Consider the following 12,303-nt stretch of genomic DNA (forward strand, 5'->3'; position numbering starts at 1 on the left):
GTATACTTATGGAAATAGAAAATATACCAATTCTACTAAAATCAAAACTAAAGAAATCACAAATAACCTTAACATTACCATCCACAAAAGTCTGCTCAAGATAATCAATGATCTGAGTTGCCTCACAAAGAATGTTTTCCCCGTGGATGAGGACAGGCACTTCTCCAGAAGAGTTCAAACGCATAAACCATGGTTCGTTGTGTTCACTCAGGGGCAGACTTACATCATGTTCCTCACACTTCAATTTCTTTTCAGCAATTACTAAGCGCACCTGAAAAAGTTCACATTGGTTATGAAAGTGTGTTTATCCTAGATTAAATTACTTCTCTTGATTCTACTAAGCTTCTTCTGAATCTCTCAGTGAGTCGTATCCTTTTAATTGCTACCTATAGAGCCAAGGATTGTGGGTAAACTACTAACAAAGACTACATTTCTTGTTTTTATAACAGGGTTTTCATAGAGCCAGGTTTTCATAGAATCTGTCTACTTATTCTAAAGCCCTATTTTATACTATAATTTGATGCAGCAACTTTTTGCAAAGCACTTCCTATGTATAAAGCACTTTCAGAATCAAAAGCAAAAATAGAAATTCCTTCAAAGAGTATATGCACTCTAACCCTGCAAAAAACACTGATTCCATTTGGACAAGCCTAAGACATTGCCAAGAACCTGAAACTTAGGTAAATAATCCTTTATGAGGCTAAGGAGGGGAAGCAGAGTGGGAGGAGATGACATTTAGACGTTAGTGTTTGAGCAAGACAATAATTGTTTTAATAGAAAGATGATGTGGTTTCTTTGACCCTTTTCTTCCAACTTTCTATCTCATACTGCTCCTAAAAAAAAAGATCAGGCTTTCAAGGCCTACAAATCTACTCTGCCTTTGTCGCATTCTGGTTATAGCTAGATAGGGCACACCCACTTCGTTCCTTGAGTTGATTTTTCTTCTCTCCTGTCCACAGGACCAATAAAAGCCCAAGCTAGAACAGCAGAGGCAGGTGATGAGCGCCTCTTCCAGCCAAGGTGTACTAGCCTGAGAAACCCAAGGGAGCTGTCCCGGTGCTGAAACCCAATCCTCGGAACCACGGCCTCCCCGAACATTTACCTTTTGGGAACTAAAGGAATGAGTCCAGTGGTAAAGAATTAGCTTAATCTCTGAGTCGGATTCCCCTTTAGTCTGCAACACATCATCTGCTTGTTCATCTTTCTTCAGAGCCATTTCTGAGTGTGTTTATCTCTCTTCTTTCACCCACACTGCTCCGCGCTTTGTCCTTTTTATTGATTCCTCCCAGGGAAGAAAAAAGTGAGTTCTTGCTTTCGAATAGGCTACTGGGAACTGTAGTTTTTTTGCCCGTGAACATGCAAAGGCTACCTGTTTCTGTAAACCTGAAGAAGCAGAATACTTTCTAGAGGGGTGAGGAGCTGACAATTTTGTTACTGAACAGTTTATTAAATTTATCTAAATCTATAGTTTTTCAAGTATGAATATAAGCATAAAGACCATAAAACAAAACTAATAACAATTATTGCAAATTTCCCTGTCAGTAGAGAAAATACTCCCCAGGCAAAAGTTTTCCTCTTGCCTTGCAGCTACTGTTAATTGGTAGGTTTCTGTTCACTTGCAAAGCAACTAGCTGAAAGGAAGTGGAAGAATGAAGTTTCATCTTGCGCCGCTAAGGAGCTGTAGCATTCTTTTAAATGTAGAAAACCTATTTTGAAGCAAAAAGTATATGTAATTCACATGAGGAACTGTTTTTAATATATGGCATACATGATTATACAATGATTACTGTCAAGATTGTTACTATCATAGGAACAAAAGTAAAGAACCATTTTACCTAAAATACTACCTAGTTGTCTTAGGTTTGATTTTTGTTTTATTTTGGTTTGGTTTGGTTTGGTTAGCAAGTGTTTCTTCACAGTTTTCACAAACATCTTGTCCATTATTTTTCTTAACATCCTCTAAAAAAATATAACATTGAGGAAATGCTTTATATTATTGGTATTTTAATCAGGGAAAATACAGCAACTATTTGGTCTTTTATTTGTATTTACCAATCCTGAATCTATTATTTATATCATCAAAAATCAAATTGATTTTATTTACAAATATAATATTTCTAGTTCACCTGGCTTTAATTTCTCCATCCATGATATGAGCACTAACAGTCATAGGTATAGATAATTTCTTTCTAATTTTTTCTAATAAATTGCTATCGTATTTGTATTTTTACTTTCTAAATATTTCCTAATCATCTAATTTTTTAAAAAATTTTCACCAATTTATTGTCCTGAATTTTAATGTTATTATAGTTTTTTATGAAATTAAAAGCATAAAAGACAGCATGGCCTAACTGACAAAGAGCCAACTACAAGATTACAAATCATAATTTCAAGCCCTGCCTCTGAAACTTATTGGCTGTATGACTCTGGGAAAGTCATTTAATAACTGCTTAGTACCTCCCAAGTAATTCTCCAAAACTACCAGTTGCACAGTACATGTCCTTTTGTGTTAAACTGGGAGTTTCCTCATTGGAAATTCCCTATCCCAATGAATAATATTAGCCAGCAATTGTATAGCATTTTAAGGTTAGAAAACCATCTCACAAATATTATCTCATTTAATTCTCACAACCACCCTATAAGGCAGATGATATTGTTGCATTTTACAGATAGTTGTGGCTCAGAGTCACAAGCCAGTAAGTCACAAAGGCAAAACTTGAATTCAGATATTCCTGCCTCAAAGTCCAACACTTTGAGAACCATGCTATCTTAGCTATGAAATAACAAATTTGATTCAAAAGGAAAACTAATTTTTGCATGTTGTCTAACAGTTTTATCCCAATTCATTTGCTATTATCAATCTCTTATTTTACCAGCAGTTTTTATTTTAGATGTGCTTATTAATTCATTCATTCAATAAATATTAATTGTATAATACAAGATGACATGAGTTTTGACATCTTTCTATGAGATTAATTCCAGCTCTAAAATTCTAGTAACATATTAAATAACCTCTTAAAAGGGAACATTTAATTAATTCACACTACAATAACTCTTTTGGGGGTAAATTGGAATGGAAGGAAGACTCAGGAAGGAAAAAGGAGCTTGAAACTGGGGAAGTGGACAATGGCTCAGAAATAATTTTTCCTATAACACAAATGTGCTTATACTAAATATACTGTATTAATGTGATTAATCTCCTAATAAGGATAAAAATACAATTATCACAATCCAAAATTATGAAGTTCTTAAGATACACTGAGAATGAATGTAGTAATTAAAGTTAGAAAGGACCTTAGAAATCACTTAGTCCAATACTTTCATTTTACGATGAAGAAGACAGACTAAGAAGTAAAGTGCCTTACCCAAGTTCACCCAGGCAGTAACAAAGCCAAGATTGAAGCACCAGTGTTCCAACTCCAAACTCTTTCCACTATAATATAATGGATGAAGATATGTCCAGGGGTCCTCAAACTTTTTAAATAGGGGGCCAGTTCATTGTCCCTCAGACCGTTGGAGGGCCGGACTATAGTAAAAACAAAAACTTTGTTTTGTGGGCCTTTAAATAAAGAAACTCCTCCCCCTGAGTGAGGGGGATAATTGTCCTCAGCTGCTGCATCTAGCCCGCGGGCCGTAGTTTGAGGACTCCTGTTACACTATGTCAACCAAATGAGAGTTTAAAAACGCTAAAAGTGAGATTTTGTTTCATTCTTCATTTTTTTTACTAAATACTTTATAACAGATTTCATTTTTCCACAGAATCAATTGCTTAGACTGGCATTGTGTATTTCGGTGTCTAATGCAAATAGAAACGGATATGAACAACAATGCAAATTAATGTATCTTATTTGTTTTGTTAAGTTTTTTTCCTAATTAAATTTCATAATGGTATGGGCCCCACTCTGGAGTTTTGTAGATCACTAACCACTTTTGTAGGCTATGAGTTTAACACTTCTAGTATAGACATAACCTCATCAAGATCCAGAAATATTCCTATATTTACTGCAAAACTAAGTTGCTTTGGAGTTTGGAACTTGATATGCCAATCAAGAAGACTATTAAAAAAATTCATGGATAATAAGAATTTATTTATAATAGATATCTCCAGATATATATAATTTCTTCTCCCTTCTCTGAACCCTCACAATCTTTTGTTCATAACTCTTTTATTACACTAATTAAATTAAATATTCTACCATAAGTATTTATTGTTTGCTTATCTTATATCCATGTATCCTTTTAGATTATAAATTTAACAGTATCAAACTACTTCAATATCTTTGCCAAGAAAACCTCAAATGGGGTCATAAGGAATCAGACATGACTGAAACAACTGAACAGGAACAAAAAAATCTTAACATAACAAATTAAATTTTTAAAATCATTGATGAATTGATTATTAATAAGGTTAGGAATATTTAACATATATTTATACATATTTATGTGTATGTATGTCTATAATCTCAAATCACTGAGGAAACAATTATCACTTTTTTCCACAGAAGTCCCTTTGGAATGCCTGTCAGAAACACACTACTAAACTGACAGGACAATTAGTTCAAGGCAACATAAAAATGTTTAAGTTACCATATAATTCAAAAACAGACATATTACATAGGTGCCATATTACATAGGTATTTTTCTCAAGAGAATCAGATCTGAAAATTTTATTTTAAAATTGTTCCATTGTAACTCTGTCCAAAGAGCTATCAAAGTGTGCATATCCTTTGATCTAGCAGTGTTACTACTGGGCCTGTATCCCAAAGAGATAATAAAAAGGAATGGACCCACATGTGCAAAAATCTTATAGCAGCCTTTTTTTGTAGCAGCAAGGAACTGGAAACTGAGTGAAAGCCCATCAGGTGGGGAATCGCTTAATAAGTCTTAATATATGAATGTTATGGAATATATTGTTCTATAAGAAACAAATATCAGGATGATTTCAGAAAGAACTGAAGAGAATTACATGAACTGATGCTAAGTGAAGTGAGTAGAACCAATAGAACATTGTGCACAACAACAAGAAGATTATGTGATAGATATGGCTCTTTTTAATAATGAGGTGATTCAGGCCAATTCTAATAAACTTGTAATGGAGAGAGTCATCTGCATTCAGAAAAAGGAATGTGGGGCCTGAATGTGAATCACAACATAGTATTTTTGTTGTTTGCTTGCTTTTTTTATTTTCTCATTTTTTTTTCCCTTTTTGATCTGATTTTTCTTGTATTGCATGAGAAATGTGGAAATATGTATAGAAGAATTGCACATGTTTAGCCAATTAGATTACTTGCTATCCAGGGGATGGGAGTGGAGAGAAGGAAAGGAAAAAAACTTGGAACACAAGGTTTTGCAAGAGTGAATGTTGAAAACTATCCTTGCATATATTTTGAAAATAAAAAGGTGTTATTTTTTTTAAATTGTTCCATTGTTTGCCAATGTCCACAATTACTTTTGTAAATGACCACAAGAGGTCCCTATTTTCCTAAAAATAAAGCAAAATTTTTTGCTCAAAAGCAATGTAAAAAAAAATAGATGCTGATCTTTGAGTTATTTAAACAGCCTTTTTCTTGGAGACAATTGTAAAAATTCCTATCTTAATTAATATGATGATTTTCACAATCAGATTTTTCATACTAAAAGGAGATGTTTTGTCTGCTGATAGGAGTTATAGTGTGCATTTACCTCTATGAGTCTCAGTTTTCTCATCTATGAAATATAATAACTATAGTATCTACTCTAGAACTGTTGTGAGGCTTGAATAAAATTGTGTGTGTGTGTGTGTGTGTGTGTGTGTGTGTGTGTATTATATATATATGTGTGTGTATATATATATATATATATATATATATACATAACTTACTCTTCAAAGTTTAGAGAAAAATATTTATCACCATCATTTTTTTTCTTGCTTAAAAGGAAATTTTTTATGTAGTCTTCAAACTGATTGCATGTATCTTGACTAACCCTCTTAGCCTATTCTCTGTGTATCAGGTAAGATTTAACATGGGCCTCTACCAAAAAAAAAAAAAAAAAATTACCATTTTTCTATAAATTTAACTTGAGGCTATTTCTCTTGAATATAAACAGTTTCTTAAATCTAGCTATCTAAATTCCACTGTACTCCACAAATATTTGTCCATTGAACTTTGGAGAATTTAGGGTACCCTAAATAAAGAAAGTAGTATGGCTTTGGTTGAGAAACAAGGCTAGGATTTCTAGGCATTAGAATATTCTTTTGATTTGCTCTCTGATCATGTCACCTTGGCTTTCATGACTTCAGTTTCTTCGCCTGTGAGGGATGCTATTCTGCAGATATAAATGGGAAATTTTATTAAAGTTAAGAAGCCTTGGCTAGGAGAAGAGATTAAACAATCTGTAAACAAAATTACACAGCTTCCACCAAGCAGGCACAATAAATACCCATTATGCAAGGTTACTCCCCCAGGAAAAGTATAGATTATCTCAGAGCATCCAAGAAAATATTAAATGCCTTTTGGGGTAGTTCAACCAGACTTCTGAAACTCTCAAAGGTATCTATGGTATTTAATTCTACCAGTGATAAAGAATCAAATATAAGAAGACCTCGATTCAAATCCTGCCCCTAACATATAGTATTTTTGATATTGTTGACAACAAAAAAAAAAAAAACAAGTCACATAAAGTTTGTGGTACTCCCCAAAACAGAAGCATATGAGAACAAGGATTCCAAATCCAGGATCAGTGTCCAGAAAAAAGAGAGTGGGGAAGGGGAGGGGAAGGAGGGAGGAGGGAGAGAGGGAGAGTGAAGGAAAGGAGGTAGAGAGGAGAGGAAAGGATAGGAGAGGAGAGAAGAGGAGTAGAGAGGAGGGAAGGAGAAAAGAGGGGAGGGGAGGGGGAAGTCTATAGACTTCACCAGATTGCCAATGGCAATGCCATGACACAAAAAAAAGGTTAAAATCTCTGCTCTTGGACTACAGAATATCGAATATCAAGACCATCAAGTCCAACTCTTTAATTTTATAGATTAGGAAAATGAAACACAGAGATAGTAAATGACTTGCCCAAGATCATTTAAATATCTGAGGCAATATTTGAACCCAGGCCTTATTGACTCCAAACCTTGTACTCTATCTACTTCTTTTTCTTCATACAAAGAAGACCAAAGTGACTCTTTTGGAGTCAAGTACAGTATGTCTGACTGGCTGATCAGATAAATATGAACTCTGTAGACTCCATCATGTTGGATGGAAATAGTCCATAAGAGAAATTGAAGCTAGAGGTTACATGACTAGCTGAAGATCACATAAGCAACAGATCTAGGAGTTAAAAGTAAATCCTCTAACTCCAAGTTTCAAGCTCTGCTACCTCAAGGGGAAATGCCTACACCAAAGAAACAGCAGATTGGACAAAAAATATACTAAATTCTTTTTTACAGTGAAATTCTCATAAATTTCCTTTTTAAGTGTATATATCACTAATTATTCCAGTCCTTACTGATTTCTCCTTTTCTGAACTCATAATATGCATAATAAAACTATGTTGGACTGTAATATTTACTAGGTGCTTTCCAAATATTGTCTGATCTGATTTGATAACAGATTACTAAAAAGTTGCTGGTAACATAGTTTATAACAAAAGATTTGGCTATCACATATTGTCTTGCAATGTTTTTTAATTGTTCCCTATGTGTTTCTCCACAAGCAGATCTTAAAGTTCCACAAAGACCACATCACATATTTCTCTTTTATCTCCCCTAAAAATGTGTAATACAGTACTAGACAAATAAATTGATTGAATAACCAATAATATATATAAGCAAAATTGTCCTCCAGCTTTCTTTTTCATACATACTTGCAAATGCTTTTCATGGGGAAAGAAAACTGAAAAACAATAATACAAACAATAAGAGACAATCAGTTCATCATTTGATTGAGAATGGGAAAGTGAGATAATCCCAAGGTCAAAACATATGTTAGTAATAGTTTTGGTGATTAAAATGTGTTGCATATTTATTTTTTAGAACTGATAAATATCCCAAATCTAATAAATTCCACTAAATAAGAAAACTAAGAAATAGGAAGGTATGAATTGGATATCATCAATATTTATTAAATGTCTACTATATTGCACATAGTTTTTTCCTTTTTGAAATATGAATCTCCCTCCTAAATATGTCCCTAAATAATCCTAAATAATAAGAACAAAGCAAGCACATATTGTGGAATTTTTCTTAAGATTGACAAACTAGAGATATCGCCTTTCCCCAGTAGAAGCATTATTAAAAGGAGGACCATCAGCTTAACAAGTCTTTGATAACACAAACCTAATCATGCACTGCCCTTCCTTTTGAAAATAAAGCTTCTGACTGATTATCAGCAGAAAACTCACTTTGGGCTATTTTCATTAGTGGTCATTTTCAATTATCTATTTTGCTCCAATCCCAATGTGACCGACAATATTAATAATATCTTACATTTAGATAATGTTTTGGAGAAACTTAGTTTTCTTTTCTCTGCCATGGAGGTAGGGATGTATAGTGGATGAATATTGTGGATCTTGCCAACTCTGCTATTGCTATGACTTGCTCAGATGGTACAAATTGAAAACAAATTGGAAGTATTTGTGTAGCAATACTGCATACTGGTTTTACCTTCCAGGGAAATGGAATGGATTATTTGTGGACTATTTATGTTTTTATATTTTTAAGGGTTCCTATGAGTCCTTAGCAGCTTACATATTTTCTGTGAGGTGAAAACCAAAAGCTATTCAAAACTCAATACCTATATTGTGTGTTTAGTGTCTGTGTGTAAGTTGAGGGTCCTATTATACATATTTGAGGAAAGAATGATCAAATAAAGTAGAGGATAGCTTCCTATCTAAATCAGGGGAAAATGACAAATAGCAGAGTATTTTCTTGGTCATCCCTTTTGAAGGTATCACCAAGCAAGTAAAGATGGAGAAATTAATGCCTACATATTTGGACAAAAATTCTCAGACTTACTCTTCCTTTATCCTCTATCCCCAGCTTTGCATTGATCTTGAAGTTGAGGGAAGGATTTACTTTAACTCACAAACTCACTCCTCCCACCTTTAAACTTAAAGAAAGAAGAAGAAATGAAGCCTTAGAAGACAGAAAGGCAGAAAGTTGCTGCCCCACAGGAAATGAAGGCGCTACTCCAGAGTCAAGAAAATATAGATGAATTTCTTCAGACAAATGAGTCAGCAATAGTGGCTGAGTGGCTAACTGGCTGAACTAAGCAATGAGGCAGGCATCTGCCCTAACATTCCTTATGCATGATTCATCTACATCATCTTGACTCTGGAACTCTTGTGTCCTCATGGCAACAGCCCCCTCCATAAATTCAGCCTCTCTAACTCCTGAGACTTCTTCTCTTCTTCTTCCCATAAGTCCAAGTATGAGAGTCCAAATGTGAATATGTGAGTAAAGTGACTTTATCAGCCCCAAGATCAGGGAAAACTTCCTGGTTCGTGCAAGAAAGAAGACAAAGAGAAGGATACTGGGAAATTTCTGCCTAAATCATCAGTCATTTATCTTCAGCATTTTAATCTTTATTATAATGCCTGCATGGCCAAAATGCAATCCAATTTATTGACTAACTTTTCTATTTTTATGTTACCAACACATTTTATATGCAAGCCATTTATGCTTTTATCTAAGTTATTGATCATTGTTGCAGGGCCAAGAAGATGTCACAAAGGCCCTCCAGAATCACTGATGACTGTTTTTTGTCATCTGAACATTCAACCATTTCTAAATACACTTGAGTTATCATCTAACATGCATCACTTTCTTCTCCTCAAGAATACCACATGAAACTTTGTAAAAATGCTTGCCTTAAAAACTGCTCTCTAAAAATCTATCAACCAATAAATCAATAAGAATTTACTAAATAGCTACTATGTGCCAGATATAGTGCTAAGTGCTAGATATAAAAGGGAAAAAATCAAAAGAGCCTTGTCCTCAAGGAGTTTAAATTTGAAAGGGGGATATAACATATAGATAGATAGATAGATACAGACAGATAGATAGATAGATATAGATGTATAAAATATAAGCAAGCAGATACAAAGGAATAAACTGAGAAGACCAAAAAAGGTCACATAGAAAAGGTGGTGCTTAAAGAGTATCTTGAACAAAATCCAAGAGGCAACGATAAGGAGGATGAACATTCTAGAACAAGAGGAATAGCCAGCACAAAGAAAATTATAAGAAAATGGAGTATCTTGTTTCAGGAATTACAAGAAAATTCTAAAGTGTTGCTATCATAGAGTTAATGGAAGAAAATGATTATGTAATAATTTTAAGAGTTTCAAATGTCAATCAGAAGAGTATGTATTTGATCTTAAAGATACAAAGGAGCAAAAGAGTTTATGGAAGAGACTAGAGGTGAGGGCAATGAGAGCAATGACATACATGGTTATATCTGAACTTTAGCTATGTGCCATATGAATTAGAGAAGGAAGAGATTTATTCAGGGATACTGATTGAGAGGATATTACAGTAGTCTTGCTAGCTATTAGACCCATTCACAAAAAGGTGCATATGCAAAAGATTTTGTAGAGGTAAAAATGATTTTTTAAAAATTAGCAATTACTTGGATATATGAGGTGAGAGTAAAAAGTGAAAGAAAACTTTGAAGTTTTGAATATAGGTAACTGAGAAGATGAGGGTATCCTCAACAGAAACAGGAAAGTTCAGAATAGGAGTGAAATTTAAGGGACAGATATTGAGTTTTATTTTGGACACATTGAGTTTCAGGTGCCTATGGACAACCATTTTAAAATGTCCAATAGACAGAATGTAGAAATAGGAAACAAGTATGTATAAAGTACCCACTATATTATAGGTATTGTGCTAAGTACTTCCCTAACATTATCTTATTCAGTCCTCACAACAATTCCATGCGAGTGACACTATTTTTGTCCCCATTTTATAATGAGGAAACTGAGGCAAACAGAGATTAAGTGACTTGTCCAAAATCACAGTTACTATCTGAAGTTGATTTGAACTCAGGTCTTCCTGATTCCATGCCCTGGAGCTCTATGCATTGGGCTATTAGTTGCAGAACAAAAAAATGTTGGGAACCATTCCTCTGATACACACTAGTTATATGACTTTGGACAAGTCATTTAACCTCTTAGTGTCCCAGATAATTCTCTAAGACTGAGTTACAGACCTTTTGGAATAAGAAATTCTACAGTGGAAATTCCTTTACCAATTTAAAGAATGGATCTCAAATTTCCCTTCCTCCAAAAAAAAAAAAAATCTAGACAATGGAAAGCCATTGAATATTCTTTTAATCAGGTAATTAATCTTATCTACGCATTATGAAAATTATTAGTAACTGTCCTAAAAAATGGTTTAGAAAGGAGAGAAGCTGGAAACAAGTTAGAGAATAATTACAATAGTTTTAGAAAATGGTGATAAGATTAGGTAGGGTGGGTGTGAGTAGAGAGGAAGAAACATATGTATTATTGCCAGAGTAAAATAAATAGTCTTGGCCAATGATGGGGGTGGGATGGTAGGGTGAAAAGAAAGTGTAATAAAAGGTGATGCCTAAGTGTTGAGCCTGGATTAATAGGAGTATGGCAATTTTAGTAGGAAGATGATGAGTTGTTTTGCATAGGTGGAGTTTGGAGTACCAAAGAGATATCCAGGTGGAACTATCCAGTAGGCATTTGGAAATGTCAGACAAATTCAGGGGAGTGACATAAATTTAGGAATCATTTTTATTGAATCTAAAAAACAGGTTCAATAAATGTGTCTGAAGTCAGCAAAGGAGAGAGTATATTCTAAGAGAGAGAGAGACAGACAGACAGACAGACAGGGACAGACAGACAGAGAGACAGACAGACAGAGAGGAAAAGAAGGGGTATTGAACAGTGTCAAATACTACAAAAATGTCAAAGGTATAAAAGTAAAAAAACTGAAAATAATTTAATGAATAGAACATTATTTGATGTCCTCATGGAAAGCAAATTCAGTCAATTTGTCACTTCTGGAATCAGAATGAAAGAGACTTGAAGAAAGAAAATACAGAATGAGGCCATAAAACTGTGACTAGGAAAAATATCTCTCCTCACCTCCCACCCAAGCCCTGAAATACCTCCTAATTCAGTTTGCTGGTGGAACAATTCTTAGAATCGTTTCACCATAGGCCTTCTCGAACCCATTGCTGCTTGGAGGACAAGGCAGTTTGAGTTGCCAGTGACTCAGGATCTCAGCAGGTGGGAGAGGAGGAGGAGGAGGTAGTGCTGCCAGCTGGTGCTGAAAACCAAAAGAGTAAGTACTCATACACCACA

General features: G+C 34.3%; 1 protein-coding gene across 1 annotated transcript in view; it reads right to left on the reverse strand.

Annotated features, from left to right (window-relative positions):
- GDAP1 (ganglioside induced differentiation associated protein 1) overlaps positions 1-1,687 on the reverse strand; it is a 31,138-nt gene extending 29,451 nt beyond the window's left edge. Inside the window, exons 1-2 of the mRNA XM_003759698.2 lie at positions 1,103-1,687; positions 79-271 (exon numbers count right to left, since the gene is read on the reverse strand). Of these exons, the coding sequence (XP_003759746.1) occupies positions 79-271; positions 1,103-1,216 (307 nt within the window). The 5' untranslated portion in view covers positions 1,217-1,687. The remainder of the gene's footprint in view (positions 1-78; positions 272-1,102) is intronic.
- Between the last annotated feature and the right edge of the window lie 10,616 nt (positions 1,688-12,303).

Source organism: Sarcophilus harrisii, chromosome 1 (genome assembly GCF_902635505.1).
Source record: "Sarcophilus harrisii chromosome 1, mSarHar1.11, whole genome shotgun sequence".
Classification (NCBI taxonomy): Eukaryota; Metazoa; Chordata; class Mammalia; order Dasyuromorphia; family Dasyuridae; genus Sarcophilus; species Sarcophilus harrisii.